Source organism: Serinus canaria, chromosome 3 (assembly GCF_022539315.1).
Source record: "Serinus canaria isolate serCan28SL12 chromosome 3, serCan2020, whole genome shotgun sequence".
Lineage (NCBI taxonomy): Eukaryota > Metazoa > Chordata > Aves > Passeriformes > Fringillidae > Serinus > Serinus canaria.
The window spans coordinates 25,568,929-25,586,697 of NC_066316.1; the positions used below are offsets into that span (position 1 = coordinate 25,568,929).

Genomic DNA, 17,769 nt, shown 5'->3' on the forward strand with positions numbered 1-17,769 from the left:
TGACTGAATTCCATTTTCATAAGATATTGGCCTTCTATTGCTGGAAAAATGTATATTTTACTGAGTTTTGTACAGGCTTGCTCTTTTTAGTAGAGATTTTTGTCTTGGTTTTATATCAAGGAGGATGATAAATCCTCCACTGTGTCATGGAAAAGCAGTGCAAACACTTTTGAACACTGCCAGATCACCATCTCTTCAAGTCAGCCTTCTGAGAAATAGTGCTTTAACCAATAGTCCCCATAACATATTTCTACATTTCAATAAGCCTTACCCCCAGATTTGCATGTCCCAATTAACACTGATAAAAAGAAAACTGAAACCAGGCACCCAGCAACCCCAAAAAAATCACATGTCAGCCATACACTAAATTAAATTAAGCATTAAATAAAGATTTTGAGTACTCTTGATTCGTAAGTAGTAACAGCAAAGCCCAAGACAAATGTGAGAAACCAAACCACTGAACTGATTTGGTAAATTCTGACATTTTTGGAAGAATATCATTCTCTGACAGCATGGTCTCTCCTTGTGCAATACAAATTGAAGAAGTAGCTCCTAGCAGCTGCTCAAAACTGATGAAAAATCAGGTTAAAACTCTGGGAGTATCTCCCACATCATCGGTGTGAAAAGCTCCCTACAGTTATGCATAAGATCACATCAGCAACACTGAAATAAAAACTAGATCATTCTTTGGGCTCTTTCATATCTACCCTCCATTATTATTTTATTTTTTATCATCTTTCTTCTCCAGGTAACTGAAGAGAAGGCAGTTAACTCTATACGCTACTGCCAGTCCATATCCTCATGAGTAGTTTATAATCATTCTGGATTGAGAAAGCATTTCATTCTCACTGTTGGAACAACCCTCTCTTCCTAACACTCCAGGAGCTGTGACACAGCATTGCACAGCCAATGTGAGGATGGCAATCCCCCCCTTCAGATCCAGACACAGCATGTATCCCTTGCATGTATCAGGTGCATCAACTGCTTTTCAGAGCAGGAGCCCATTCCACACCCTGCAAAACCCTTTACTGTGACAACCATCATTCAAACCCAGATTCAACTGCCCCAAACCCTTGATAGGTGAAGTTGACATTAACAGCCTAGAGGGACTTCACCCATTTCCCAGATTTTCTGAAAGTCTTGATTTTAAAGGGAAATAATATGCCTGAAAATATACAATTAAAAACCAAATCAAAACAACCATACACACCCCAACACAGAGCTTACAGTGGGAACATGTCCCTAGAAAGCTTGCCAACTAAGACAGACCAACAGAGCTGATCGAGTACAATATGGCTTTGTTGGAGGGTTGCTTGTGAAAAACAGGCAATAAAAATCAGTAACTTATTACCATGATAGCTTAAAAATGAAACACAGTGAACTGACTGCCATAAACCAGGGGAATGATATATGGAGAATGAAGAAATTTCTGATAAGTGAGCTGTTCTCCAGAATGTTTCCAGAAGAAAACAGTATAAAGCTTACCACAACTTGTACAGCACACTGACAGAAAGCTGTTGGTGTAGCAGGAAAAGCAAATGGAGTGATAAATAATTATGTGGGTCAGTAGCAAGTCTGAATATATATACAACTCTATTGGTGCATGGAGTTCAGCTTCACCTCAGATTTGCTCAGTCATTCTGGGCAAGTCACAGAGATCTCTCTGTAAATAAGTTCAGATAGGGATATTTGCTCTTAAAGCACTTTAATCTCTGGAGATGAAACATTATATGAAATGCAAATGTTACTACTTACAGCTTACTGCCTTCCAATGACAGCTGAAATGTGCATTCCACATTTATCATCTGACAGAATAAACTCAAAAGCAGTCTCCATGTATGTTTTGACAACGTGTGAATGTTAAGCACAACTCATGGTATGTTATCTGGCTGTCAAGTATGACCAAAAACTTTTTTAAAAACCCCAACAGGAAAAAAAAAAAATTTAAAACCCCCAGAAAACAAAACCAAATGAATGCAAACCAAGCCTCCCAAGCTTACTTGCAGCAGGGTTCCATGAACAGAGTTCTGTCTCATGCCAGGAGCGGCAGAGTCTGGGAGCCCCCGCAGCAGGGCCAGTGCCATGTGTGGAACTTCCGTGGCCACAAGGAAGGGAACGAGGGCCCGGCCCGACATCTCCCGGCAGCGGTACACGGGGCTGTGCCCACACCTGCAGAAACCAGACACACCTGTCAGGTGCCATCCTGCAAGCCACTGGGCTGCCCACAACTGGACAAAGGACAGGGCAATGAAACCAAACCATATTTCTCACAAATCCAATACACAGACTTCTCACAGTCACACGGGAGCTACGCCAGAGGATTTGTTGTCATTCACAAGTTCTGGTGTTTACATAAAAGAAAATAAAAAGGAAATAATGCAATTATTTCCTTTTCTTTCTAGATGTTTATGTTACTTACTAATCACATTCAAATGTATTATGAGTTTGACTTAAACTGTTAGCTCCATGTAGTTAATCAGATGTTTCCATGAGAACACAACATAGTCTCTACTGAACTTTGGGCCAAATGTCCCACTGGTTTTCAGAATACATTTAAAGGCAGGAAATAAAAAAACACACTGGAAAATAATTTCCTATTATTTATAATTAGTATTTAAAAGAAAAACACTTTTTATTTAAAATTAATTGCTAAGATGCAACACCCTATATAAAGCAAATACCAAAAAGAATCCTTTATCTTTAGTGCTATTAAGGTTTTCATGACTAGCCAAAATTTATGAAAATACATTGAAAATGAGCTAACATTAACACATGAACCAGTCATTTACTACTTCAGTAGCATGTATAGTGAATTGGCATGAGTAGGAGTCCCTCATCAGCTAAGCAGGTTAGGCTAAGTCTTTCAAAGCCAGCAATGTGTCAATTTTGGTAATGCAGGTACAATTGAGCCACACAGAGAAAACTACCTATAGGGTTTAGACATGAAAGGCCAAATGTCTTAGGTGATGGAAAATGCAGTACAGCTGAAGTTATGCTCTGCTACTTCCCAGGTGATTGTGATGACTTGAGAGATGGCCTTCCCTACTCCAATACTCCCATCCCTTTCCTCAATTGCTTCCTATGTCTTTTCAGCTTACACAATCCCAGGTAGATGAGCTTATCCCCTGCTAAAATGATTTTGACCTCTGCTGAAGAAAAACCCCAAAAAACCCTACATATTTAAAAATTAAATGAAATTAAATGGCATTCTAAATTTTCAAGTATTTGTATCAGATTTAAATCTAAAGCCAAAGCAGTAGTTTAATCTAGTTCAAATAAAAGAAATACAGAGAAGAGATTCCATCTTAAACCAGCAACCAAATTAATAGAGTTTTGAAGACTAAGAAAATAAACAGTCTCAACTGGAATAGATACATTATGCCATGGCATACCTGAAAGACACAGATCTCCTTCAGAGGAACAAGAGAGAGAACTACCCCAGAACAACAGGGTTTTGAAGCAATTTTCACCCTTGCAAATATGGTTGTATGTTCTATTATGATTTTTACAAAGACCATCTTTACATTTCCTTTTCACAGACCAGCTATCCTTCACAACAGGATGTTAAAGGAGAACAGTCCCAATTGGAAGCTCTGCCATAAGGATAATCTTCAATCCTATACTGACAAGGTGCAAGAAAAAATTCAGTTTGGCTATTCCTAAAAGAACTTCCTTTTTTTTAATAACAAAAACATTTTAATCCTACTTCACAGTAAACTGAAATCTAAGCAGCAATTGTTTGCAACCACTCTTTCAGCTCTGCTGAACCATGTTTTCTTAATTTTGTTTATGACCTACTACAGATCCCAAGGAATCTGTCATGTTTTCACAGGAGGAATGGAAAATGGGTAAAATTCCAGGGTTTCCTCTAATTAGTGCAAGGGTACTTTCTAACACTACATGCTTCAAGAGGGATTTTTTCCTCAAACACAATGCAATGAATTACTACATATTTTTAAATAACCTGTCTTTAACTTTTTTGTCTTGTAAAAACATCAGACTTATAACACATGCACCTACATATATGGAGATACAGTATTTTTATATGCCAAATTTTGTTCCACTCTATCATTTTATCAAATTTATTATGAACATAGAAGTGACTCCTCTATATTTAGAAAGAAGAAAACAGTTTCATGTTATAGGCAAAATTTTCTCAGCTGCCTGGAGTCCCCCTGCAGAGCAACCACACAGGTGCCCAGTCATGGAGAGCTCCCCCAGGATACCATGGGCCTGGCTCTGCAACTTTCTGTGCCTGAGGGAAATGCAATCCCACAGCTCCTACCTGCCCAAAGGGCGAGCCAGCAACCAGCCTGCCACTGTCCTACACACCTGCTGGACCTTCATGCACACTTCTCCCACTCCAGGGTGCAGGGACTCACACCTTAGTGGGAGCTCTGAGAACAGCAGGCCTGTGAAGTCTGTACTAAGGAACAAAAGCATCACAAAAGTTTAGAAACAATAAAGCATCTGCTTTATAGGAACATGAATGGGAACACATGGAAGGTATTTCATATCAACAAATAGCTTCCCAAATCTGAGAGGGGTTAAAATTCCTACTGTTTCTTCTCATTTATTTAAAATATTTGTTTAAAAATCTAACACTTAAAGAAAACCAACTGCTTTCAATCCCCATCCCCCAGCAAGAAATAGCACTGATAATATTTCAAAAATACTCCTTCTTTCACATGCATATGCCAGATGTCATGCCAAGTCACCACTAGTGACCTAACCCTGAACTTCTGCATACCCTGAAGGCACTTAGGTGTACATCTCTCATGTTTTGAAGGCACTTGGCTTCATTCCTGAATCATGCAAGAAGTTTGCCAGGAGAATGTCAAAACCTACACTAGTTTTTCCATCCTCTAGCAGCACCCTAGTTTTGATATTTACTGGATCCCACCTACATTTAACCTCTCACCTGTAAATAAAACTAAACAGGATCAATTCTCAAAAAGGGACAGAAAGACTGAACACAAATAAAACAACTGAGCAACAGAAAAATAACATTTCAACCAAATCCAGTAATTTTTTGCTCATTTTTATACCAAGCTCCAAACCATAACACTGAGTCTGTATTGTTAAAAATTTATTTTACCTTGAATTTAGCAACCAATACAGGAAGCAGTCTCCCAAACTGCATCGAGAAATATTATTGCACAATTCTGGCAATCACAGTAACCTAGCCAGTATCTGCAGCAAAACCCAGCAACTTAAGAAGCATTTTAAAGCTATGAAACCATTCAGGTTACTCCTCCTGCAGCAGTTAAGCATGCTGCCATCCCTGAGATGAGTCTCATTTATGTGACGGCAGCTGCCTTGAGGGGATACTGGCAGAAAAGGACATCCAAACACTGCACTTCACCATCCAGACTCTGAGCTTCACCTGGCAAGAGCACAATGCAATTCTGCTGCAAGCTCATCCTCTCTGCAGGAAATATCAGCAATGGAGTCTTGCATCCATTTGGACAGCATGGATGTGTGTGCAAAGCTACATTTAAAACTGCTCCATCTCTTCTGATCTAAAAGGTGCTTGGGGATGGTGGAGGGGAAGTGCTTCAACTATGTGACACTACCTTTACATGTAGGTCTGACATAAGTAGACTTTAAAACCTAGGAATTAATTTAAAATGTTCTCACATGTAAAAACATACATTATGCCAGCTTAATTTTATTACACTTCAAGGCAGCAACAAGAACGAAACTTGCAGAACCCTCATGTGATATCCTTCTATTCAATCCTGAGGGCTATTAACAACTGTAGTATTTCACCTTGAACTCAGTACTGTTTATCTAGGTGCATGAGGCACTGGATGTAAACATGTTTACTTGAAACAGTCCATGATCAAGAACAAAAAGTCAATAAATCTGAGAAGGTTTCGCTTGGTGTAACCGTAGATTCAATTCAATGCATTTCCACTGCTCCGTTCCAGCTTCAACACTCAGATCCTGAACCACCCTCCCAACTCATGTGATTTATGACCAGCTCTCATAAGGCACAAAGATTCCATACTCCTCTGCACACATCAAAGTATCTAATTTATTACTCTGGCTACAAACTACAGAACACTAGCTGTAAATAATATCTTAAACTTCTTTTGGGAAAAAAAAAAGAAAAAACAAACCTGCAGGTGTTTCCTATGTCCTTATTTTCCACCCTTACTTATTTCTCCCCAGTAACAGAATTCATATTACCCAAATTAACAATGTAAATAAGGATTACCTTTTAAATAAAGGTCACAGAAACAAGTGAGTAGAATTAATTTGAAAAATTACACCTGTTGCTGAGAATATGTTCATTATACTAAATTCCTACAGTTGTAGGAAGGAGTAACAAGGAGTTAGTCCTTCCAGGAGAGGAATGTCTATTTCCAGATTTTACTGGCTGCTGTCACACAATCTGTGCATTACTAACAAAGTCATTGCTAATTAATGAAACAGTGAATGTTCTGCACAAGAGGCCTCTGAGCTTGTGTCAAACCAAGTATCCTACCACCATCACAAAGAGTTTGGGAGAAGCATGCAGCATGAGGTAGGAAAGGCTTTGCAACTCAAGCCAATCACCTCTGCCTGCAAGTTAAAGCATTTTAACAGCCACCAGGGCCTTTAAAAGATAAAAGTGATTGAAAAATATAAATAAACAAAAATCACACACATGGTACTCTTTAAATCCTCACAGCTAGCTGTGCCACAAGGTCCTAACAAATGCACTCTAAGAGAAAATTGTGGTAAATCTTCTGTCTGAATCTGTAGAGACAGGGTAGATAGCATAAGAAGGAGATTCTGCCTTTCCTCCACGATGCAGCCATACAGTCCCAGTTATGTCATCAGTTCTAAAGCAAGAATTAAAACCAAGAAATTAGAGCAGGGGAAAACATGGATGCTGGTCAAAGCTCAGAAAGAAAAGTATTTAGCAACGGATTCAGCTCCTATTACAAGGAGCTGGTTATTAAGATTCAAGAGCATTGTATACATTCCTCATGATTACATACTAGTTCATTTTTTCCCCTTCAAATTATCTCCTAAAGGAATACCTTTAGCAACTTCAAATGCAATGTGACAGACTTCCAAACTAAGTGGGGTCCAAAAATAGAATTAAATGCAACACTCATGCTTCCACACAATTAAGCAACTTGGGACTTCTTACTGTAGATGAATCAGCAGGACACTACCTATTTCTTACTGGGAGAGTAAGGTTTCCTGCAATACCAATGATAATTTAGTACACATGTACCTACAGCTTCTTTTGTTCATTTATTGATTCCCTTGGTTTATGTTTTTCTGATGGAATTGCAACCATTTTGCTTTTTTTAAAAAAAAAACAAAAAAACAGAAAAAAAACAAGACTTGATACAACTTCTCATTATTTACCTGAAGAGTAGGAAAATATTACAGAACTACCAGCAGTTTGCTGGAGGTTTTAGATCTACAGTCAACACATACACAGAGCTCAGAAAGTGTGTGAACAAAAACCATGGACAGAAACAAGCCAAATTTAATTTCACATTATTTATGCAGTACTAATCCTATAAATTCTTATCTATTTCCTTTAAAGTGAAGTTATTGGTTGCCCAAACTTCTAGTCTCTTTATACACAGTGTTAAGTATTTTATTCTTCCAACTTGGGCAATTAAGATAAATCTCTATGTTTTTGTAAGGGCAGTATTTTCCACAAGCACTTAATGAAGCAGAGTAGCCATAAATACTGCAGAAGGTATGTAGGCAAAGTACACAGGCTTTTATTTGTGAAAGCTGTCCACAAGCTCTGCCAGGAGCTGTTTCTCCATATGTCTCCAAAGGCTTTCTAAGGAAAAATTATAGACATTTCTCTCTTCTTGTCACCAAGGTCCAGGTTAATGTAAACAAGTGGCTAACTGATACCAAGCTGAATCAACATCAGAAACTTGAATTGTTGTGGTTTGGTAAGCCAAAACACCTAGGATCTCTCACATCTGAGTCTATGAAAACTATTACTAATGCTGTGTATAAACTTCAGAGAAACAGAAATATGTTCTTGTCAAATGGAGATTTCCTACAGAACATGCTGATGCAGTTTAAATGGCATCTGTTCTTGAAATCCCATCAAGAAACCTCAAAGAGTTTGTCTAGGTAGGAAGCCTCTAGGTTTATTTAATTACCATTGAAGTTACATGAGGGTAGAGCCTCCATTTTGGTTCACAGCACTCTAGAAAATGAAACAACTGCTCTTAATGCAAGATCATGTAAAAGACAATTTCATTCACAACCATATTTCTATTTGTTAATTTGTGAATAGTTACCCTGATGTTTCACAACTGCAGAATAACGGAAAGAAAAACACACCATCTACTATCCAAACAGTTGGGAAAAAAACAAAACAAAGACTACTTCCTGCCTTAGCAACTCTGTCATTATTTTGAACTCTGTGAAAAGGAAAGTTGAATGGAAAAATCAAGTCTCCACAACTTGCAATGACCTTCAAAGTTTCAGATGATTCTAAGTAAAACTGCAACATGAGCAATTTAAAAAATGTATCATCAGACCCATGAAAACATCCAAAGGATCTGGGTTCTCAAAGACACTTCCCTTTCAGCCATCCCACCAAAAGTATCTAGCCCATTACTAAAAAGCCTTCCCAGAATTGACTCTTCTCAAACTCAGACTGTTCTTTTTAAAGAACATTGGCTTTTTAAAATATCATTATACTTAGTTCCCCGTATCATTGTCTGGATATTTAATGTATTATTTCTCTCCATTTTCTTCATGCAAATACTTTTCCAGAATAAGCTAAATGTTATTTTTTGGAGACTTATCTTGACTAGCAGAGTACTTGCTGGTTAATTTTAAGCATATAATTGAGTAATAAAATTACTTCACCAATCACATGTTGACAGTTCAGCACCCCATCATATTTTTTATTGGATCATGTTTCAAGTAAGTATACATCAAATTCAACATACATCGAATTTTAACCCAGGATCCCAGCCACTGGTCCTCTTCAGGGGTCTGCAACACTGGAAAAAGATAATTACTCTCAGTACTCATGAATGCCTCTCTGCTAAGTGTCACCCTTTATTTCCCATGAATCTGACAGCTCCTTGTAGTTTGTGCATATTTCACAAATTGCTTCAGACAATAATCTGCCAATGACTGATGAACACAGTGAAAACTGGAATAAGAAAATTAATAACAAATACCTAACGCTTGTTCTTTCCCATCAACACCACTTGGATATGACACATCTGTCTACAGTTTCAGAGGAAAGACGGGAATACAATAAAGAATGTACAAGATGAATAAAGACTTTTAGTAGATCAGAAGGTCTTGAGCAGCCAATCCAGCCCTTTACATTCTTCTCTAGCATGACAATTTGAACTTAATCAAATTGGAAAAAAATATAGCCAGTTTACAATTTGTTATTTAAAACTGCTAAAAGGATTAAAAGGACTGAAACTCTTCTTATTAATAAATATTTACAGTGACCCATAAATATTTTTACAGATCAGTATTAATCACTACGCAATCAGGATTGCACAGAGAACAGACTAACTAGAAATGGGAGACTTCCAAGACAGTCCAAATTCATCAGTGATAAGCTCAGTGGGGAAATGAATTCCTGTCCTTCCCTCCTTCTCCTCCAGCTATGCAAAATTTCCCCTCTGGATGTCAAGCAAGAGATTAAATGTAATAAAAATCTAAAAGACAATGTATGCTTTAGGAGTGTACATTGCTTCTTTTTTTTTTTAAATGTCTAGACCAGCCCATGTTTTGGGAACCTTGCCCAGAATAAAAAGGATATCTGTCTTCATCTTGCAATAACTGGCCAGCCCCATGAGCTTCCTCAAGAAGGACAGGGCATTCCAGTGAGTCAGAGCCTGCTCCCAGTCTCACAGGGATTCCATATAATGCAGTATCTGCAGACAGATATTTGCAGCTCAGTTATAATACTGAGCAGTTATACTAAAGAAACATTAGGAACTAAAAAAAACCCCAAAACAAATTAAAAAACCAGAGACCAAAGACTGAGAAGATGTGCAATTGAAAAGAGAAGCCAGTGAGATGCTTTCATAAACAACTGTAATCAAAAGGAGCTATTGTAATGCAACAAGGCTGCAACACACAGCTTGTTGCATATTTTAATCTATTATGAAAATACATTCCCACAAAAGCTCTTTCCCTATCAGACCCCTGGTAAGATTCCCAGTCTTACAGACATGACAGTTGAAACCAGGGAAGTTTTAGTATTAATTCTTCTAGTGCTGCCATGCCACACTAAAATACAGGGAAAAGAGGAGAAAGGCAAAGGAAGTACACTTAGTTAGCACAGTCATCTACCTTGTTTGGCCACTTACCAAATGATACCAGTGCTCAGCCTACAGAAAATCAAATGGCTGCTTACAAGTCAGATTCAGGATGATATTCTAAACCCACACACAAGTGTGCATGTGTGAAACAAAAAAAACACCAGCAAATCTGCATTTAAACTTACATAAACAGCAATTGCAGCTTATAAAATATATATACATGAATTATTTCCACCAAGCTCTTCTCAAACAAAATGAGGGTATCTTGTTACTAGAACTTCACCAATTGCCTGTTTCTTGAGCTTCTCTTCCTATGTGGCCCATATAGAGTTTTTCACAGGGCTACAGTGGAATAGAACCAGTCACCTGACAGACTGGATATAATTTAATATCATCAAAAACAATACAGAGCAATCAAGCTTAAAAGTACGAGTCAATAAAGAGTAACTTTCTCAAATAAGCAACCTACATGCAAGTAACATTACTGACTGTTAAAAATTCAAATTCACACTACCTTCTGCAATATTAATACTACTACATCTGAGTCCTTTTCCTTAAGAAGTCAGCTCTCTCACATTTATGAAACAGTGAGACACAACTGAAACTCACAGAGAGCCTCAGAATTCATGGTCAGCTGCTCTGCTTGCTAGGAAGCTAAAATAAACCTGGAATTTTCTCTCTCCTTCCCTAAACACTCTGTTAGGAATGGCTACAGGTTTTGGGCTTTAATTAAAAAATGACAATGCTCCATCCCACAGAAAATTTTTCTTCACCACACACGGTTTTGTTTCCCTTGCATCTTGGGGTCCATCATTAACTAACAGTCCCAGTGATCATCCTTGTACATCAATGACAAGCTCTCAAGTGCAAAACCAAAATCTATCAGTCCAGAGTGGTGGGTGGAGAAGAGCAGAAAGGGAAAGAGAACAGCTGTAAAGTGCTTCCCTCTGCCACCACCCAGGTCCTTGACTGGAAACAGCATCAGGGCACTTGGGAATTTAGCTCCTTCATTTTGCAGAAAGACACATTACAGATTACAAAATTCTGCCCAAGAAAACAGTGTCTATTTCATAACTCTGTTAATTTCATGGGAAGATGTTCACATTTCTTGCAACATAATACACCTAGAAGCAGCACTGCTTTGAAATCTATTTGCTGAAGTTCTAAAGAGGAAACTTAATTCTTCATGAAGTTTTGTCAAGCAGAAGCCAAGGCACCTACATCCAATAAGATTTTAAAACCTTATACTGTTTGACATTTTAAAGCTAATTTTTAAAAAACTTTCTAAAATATTACAAAGTCACTCTCTTAAATAGAGAGTGACTATTCAATTTTTTTTTCCATTAGTGAAAAAGTATTCAAGTTAATAAAGCAATACCTATTTTACTCCTTCAGACCATTTAGCCCAGAACATTTAACAATAAACAAACACACTGTCAGTGCCATGGTACGAGGACATAAGGTAACTCAATTCTAGATCATTCTGAGGAGATTACAGGTCTTTGAAAAAGGGAGAAGGAGGCAAAAGGGAGGTTATGTTTTTGTTTCATACTTAAAACATTACCTCCCGATTACCTCCCTTGTTAATCAAAAACATGCTGTACATTCTTTCATCTTAGAAAGTAACCATTAAAACAGACCTATCTAGCTCTTTAAAAAAAATAAAAAGTGAGGTAATAAGTTGTGAATCAAAGTGTTCCCTTCCAAATAAAACATCTGCAGGGGGAAAAATAGCTTAATAGGACTGCAGATAGGTAATCAAATGCCCTAGTTCAACAGGGAGTAACAACTATGTGCACAGAGACTGAGATTTGTCCTTGCAGCATTTAATCCTGTTCATATTGTGCAATTCATCTCGGCACGGTCAGAGCAACCACAGCTCTACTCCCACTAGATGGAAAATTCCACTCCAGTTCAAGAGAAACTCTTCAAAAGCCCACCTTGAATTCTTTCTGCTCAACCCAGTTTTGTTCACAGAACTGCTCAGTTACTTGAAAACACAATATTCTGTTCATCTTCTCAGTGCAACAAGTGAATGTCACTTCCCTGCAGGTTCAGCCCTGGAAGGGGTATTAAGAAAGACCTTGTATGGGTCACATTCACCTTTCCTCTCTCCTCACCACATGGCTGCATCCCTGCCTGACACTGGTACTCCATCCTAAACAAAAATCTCATGGTAAGGCATGACATGGCATAGCAATTATGTGTCATCATTGCATTGGACTACCATGCAGTTATATGTATATGCAGATGCTATAGAACACAACATGGCACTGAGAAATTCAAAGAAACAGTTTATATACACGATTTAATGAATTGGTACACAGGGCCTTTGGCACCAGACCTTCTCTTTGATCCTCTCTAAGAGGTTACTTCATTACCTCCTTCTGAAGAGCAACCAAATGAATAGGAAACAATTTTATTTTTGTTCATTTGCTACAACATAATGAAAAATCAAAAGGGAAATAGAAGGGAAAATAGCAACTTATTTGTTTTACCAAGATAAATCAAATGCAGTCAGAATTAACCAAAAACACTCACAGCATCCAAAGAACAAGGGTGTAAAAATTGCAGACAGAAATACAGCCAGTGACAGCACACTGAGCTATATCATACATACATTTATCTATGCAGAATCCTTGGTATTGTCCCCAGGCAACCAGAAAAATTTTAATACTTTGCTAAATAATGAGACAGAAAATGCATATCTGTACACACACCTACAACTTTTTGTCACAACTTTTTGTCATAAATTTTATGCTAGTTTTACACCTGCATCCCCAGCATTTACTACCAAAATCAATGAAAAGGAAATGCAGAAAACAGCATCTTTATCAGCCACATTGTTCCTCTTTAGGAACACATTTAAAGGAAAGTAGGTCCAACAGTATAGTAAATACAGATTCTTAGCTCAAAGATTTTATTTGGGTTCTCCCCCCACATCTTCTGAATGAATTTAAATAACCTCAAGACAATAAGCTAGGTAACTGTGAAAAGTTATTTTGCTGGTGTAGGTACCTTGCAAAAAGTAGTGGTCACAACAGAAACAACGACAAAACTAAAAAGCTGTAACCAAAACTTAATCTATTAGCAATATCCAAAATTATGCTGAAAGATTGCATTAAAAAAAACTCCACAAACAAGCATTCTCCAGTGCATTAATAAAGGCATCAAAACAGACCCAATTACTGATGGGACAAATAGTTTTAAACATTTCCCAAAAAAGCTTTTAGGATTCAGATACAGCAGAAAGCCAAACACATTTTATTGTTAAATACAGTGTATTTAAAAACTCTTACTATGTTTTTTTTTCCTTTCAGAAAAAATGGTAATTAGCATTTATTCTTGAAAATTCATAAAAAATCATAAAAGGCAAGAGATACATCACATCTGCTGTGAAAAAGAAGTAGACAGAGATGCTATTTTCTATCCAACAGTAGTTTTAAAAAAAATTGAACTATCTTAGGATAACAATCTTGTCTTGTTTAAAAACTAGATGAGCAAGATTAAACATGGAAGCTTCTCACCCTACTGCACTGAAGCTTTCACACAGATAGCAGGACTTTCTCTCAAATACTGGGGATGCTCATTTCTCCCTACCCACCACAGCTCTGACTCCCTTATGAGGCTCCCAATCCCAAACAGGAGGCATACAGAGTAGCAAATTGTCTGCTGAATATCTTCTTGTAACCACCATATAAATGGAAGTTACACTGTATAAATATTTGAAAAGTCATCTTAGAAACACATTAGATAAAGGACAGATCCATATCTTAATCTAGCTACATATATTCATGGATGGATATGGAAAGAGATACATACACACATCTACAAATCTATATATTAGACATTACATTTCTGTGTTGCAAACAATCATTCTGCAGGACTGAAAAATACCATTAGAAGCTTGTATAGAAAATCTTGCATTGCTAAAATCTGTCAAGCTCATCAGTTTTCATCTACCCTCTCAGTGGCAGCAGCGATGCCATACAGCATTTGCAGATGAAGCTTTTCAAACCAGTCATACAATGATTTACATAAATCAATATTCTAATTCTCCAAAACAATATTAATATAGGAAAGTACAACCAATGAATACCAATTTTTCCTTTAAGGACTAAAACTGAAGAGAAGCTTAAAAAGGCATTTTATTAAAAAATCTGAAGATTCTTTCTAAAGAAAGAATTCCCATCACATAAAAAACCACTACAAAATCACCTTACCTTATAATAAAGGGAACAAACGGTGCTATGCTGAGAGCTGAGTGAGAGCCATCCATTGGAGATGGATACAGTCTTCCCAGGATTAAGAGCAAAAGAAACAGGCTTGGATGGATTTTCAACTCTTCAGTTTCACTAAATAAAAAGGAGTAAGAGACATTTGATGAAAAAAAAGCATCCTCCTTCACGTTAGACTTGAGCCTCTTTCCCACAAAATAGCCTTCTGCATCTCTGGTTCAAGGAGTTATCCTAGGCTGATCATTGCATGGGAGTGCAAACCCTGCTGGGATCAAATACGGCATCCAGCTCTTCTGCAGGGGACCCCTCTAATGAAGACACTCATGGCTGTACAGTCTTCACTTTCCCACATTATTCCAAGCCTCCATTATTCCCAAATGTGGTGAGGGGCCTTCATTTTTAAATACTATTAAAAACCTGCAGATAAGGTTTCTCTATGAACCAGGAAACACATCTGAGTTATGAAAAGGTGGTTTTAAAAAAGTACTTTTATCAGTTTGAAAGGAAATGTGTGTTTAGTAAAAAATATGTTTTATTAAAGAATAGTTCTTGTAATTGACACCAAGGATGTACTATTCCTATAGTAAAAACAATCAGAAAACCAGGTTAAAATCAATACTTTTTGATTTATCTAACAACTAATAAGAAGATACAGGTCTTTGTCCACATTGAAAAAGCATTCAAGAACAACTTTTCAGACAGCAGTTATTAATCTTTTTCAACTGAAAAACTTCCCAAAATTTGCCAGTGATGACACTGTCACCTTCTGTAACATTAGGAAGAGTGGACTGCCATGCAGAAAATACACAATCTCTTTTCCTAGAGCAGAGACTGCAAAACATGGAATGACTGGTGAACTCCTGCTTCCTAGGCCCATTAAATAGTCAGCTGAACCTCACCCATAAATCAGCTGCTCAACTTCCACAGTTTATATCATAGCATTTTAAGAAAAAACAAAGCCAGCACTGGTTTACTTTAGAAGTTCGTGAACTTGGAGGTAACAGCGTCATCCCAAATGGTATCATCTGCATTGATCAAATTGTAGCTCTCAGCCACCATGTGTGGAGTCTTTAAAACAAGATCAAGGACCTTCCCCAGAGTCAGTGTGCCACAGGCTGGGAAGTGTTCATGTGGTGTTACTTGAGGCCTATGACCCCGTATCACTTAAACATGCTGGGAAACCTCATTGTTAAATGTGAGACACTCAAATACCCAGGCTCTGTTTTCCTGAAAAACATAAGTTCCTTCACATCTGATCCTAAGAACACAGCAACTCTTAATTAGTTAACAGTAGTTCAGTCTTCAAAGACTCAATGCAATGTGCCAAAGTTAAAAGAAAAAAAGCCTTAGCGAAATCATTAGAACTGTATCATTTCAAGCAGCACTGATGTAGAAAATGGCACTAGGGTGTATATGTGACACAACTCAGTTTAACCTTTTCACTTTACTTTCTATCTCAAAGTTTTCTCAGACATCATCTTACCTGTTCAAAGTGCTGGTTACAACCTCTAACTGCTTGAGAAGGAAAGGATAAAGGCTTGGAAACCGAGAGAAAAACTCACTTCCTGTCATTCTGCAGAAACAAATGAAGAGGAGTCATAATTAAAATTCTGCAGTAATTAATTACACTCAAAATATCAGTTTATTTGTTGTATTTCTGATGCTGCAATGAAGCTGGAGAGGCAGAAGACCCACACACACACAATGAACTCTCAAATAAGGCATAATGCTTTCATGAAAAATAGTGATAAGAGTGTAGTTTACAAAAGTTATGTAACTGTCTCTATGGGTGCTCACTGACACTTTGTCAGCTAAACTGATCAGGCCTTTCTGGGAAAAAGGGATCTTAGCCCCTTAATCACACCAAAAAAAGAAAAAGATACAACAGTTTAAATTCTGACAGTATTTTAACAACATTCTGGTTGAACCAGAGAAGGTACTTGCTTCAGCATGGCTCATGTCCTAAATAGCTTACAGAATACACTTAGCAGACATGTACTAACAGATAGCTTGCTGATACTAAAAAGCACCTCATAACAGTAATTCATGGAAGATTTGTAAAATGCAGTGTCAGAAGAGTCTGAGCTTCCATTAGCCCTTCTTCCACAGTGCTGCTTCCAGCAGACAGCAGTAGTGACACTGAAGGCCACTCTTCTGCTTCCTTAGATGGAGCAGCCATGTTCAAAACAGAGCAAGGTACAAACACCTCAGGAACTCATCCCTAGCCAGAACCAGAAAGGTGGCACAGTTAAAGCTGCAACAGCAAATCAATCCAAGCTAAAAAGACGTAAGTAAAAATCTTCAGTATTTGTTTACAATCTTTTCATCAGATAAAGGATGGCTTCATGGTTTATATGAACCCACTCAGCATCATCCAAGCAAGAACCACTTGAATGTTACTGTGGGGAAGCTCTAATTAGACATAGATGGTATGCAGATTAAAAATACTTCCTTTAAAAATAAATAAATGAAAGACCATCATTTAGAAAAACAAAGCCAACTGCAGAGTTTGCTTGCCACAAGATCAACCAAGATAAATGTTCCATGTTAGCATGACTCCAATGCAAAGCTTCCAATAAGCAGACAGATCTAGGTTTGGAAAAATAACACAATGAGATGGCAAGACTGAATGTGCATAAAAATAAGCAGACAAAAAAAAAAAATCATGCACGAGTAAACGAGCACATGGCAAACATCAGCACAGCTCCTTCCAGCACTCAGCTAACATAACATGCCTTAGCCACAGGCCACAGAATAAACACAGCAAAACCAGACTGTTAGGTGGAAACAAATGTTCAAAGAGGGACAGGAAACTTTCCCAAGGCACTTAAGAAAAATTCTGTGAATATATATATATATACAATATAGTGAACTGCTAGAACTAAAAGCAAGGAATCTGCAGTAGCTGTTATAGCTACAAAGAAGATTTCAGATTAAAAAATTACACAGAAGCATTAAAACTGAATTAATATAAATTGAAGCACTAATGAGGACAGTTTAACAACATCAATGTTGATAATAACTGGTTATTTAAGCAGAAGACACTCATGCAATTTTTTTACTAACAGTGTCCTCAAAACTACTTCAATTTTTTTGCACATAAAGTATGTAGCAAACTGAAGATGCAAAGCCAGAGACAGCACAGAACCTATGATCTATCAGGTCAAACAGCCCATCCTACTGAATTTTCCTATGTAAAACATTAAGAACTCAGTATTTAAAAAGAAAAAATTCTGTCCAAAAATGCT

General features: G+C 37.4%; 1 protein-coding gene across 9 annotated transcripts in view; it reads right to left on the reverse strand.

Annotated features, from left to right (window-relative positions):
• Nucleotides 1–17,769, reverse strand: part of THADA (THADA armadillo repeat containing) — a 151,684-nt gene that overhangs the window by 84,584 nt on the left and 49,331 nt on the right. For 6 of the 9 annotated variants that reach the window (XM_050973073.1, XM_030235493.2, XM_030235492.2 and 3 more), the window contains exons 27-29: nucleotides 16,005–16,094; nucleotides 14,507–14,638; nucleotides 2,001–2,169 (exon numbers count right to left, since the gene is read on the reverse strand). In XM_050973073.1, coding sequence (XP_050829030.1) covers nucleotides 2,001–2,169; nucleotides 14,507–14,638; nucleotides 16,005–16,094 — 391 coding nt within the window. The other 3 variants (XM_050973078.1, XM_050973077.1, XR_007777370.1) reach the window with 3 other exon arrangements.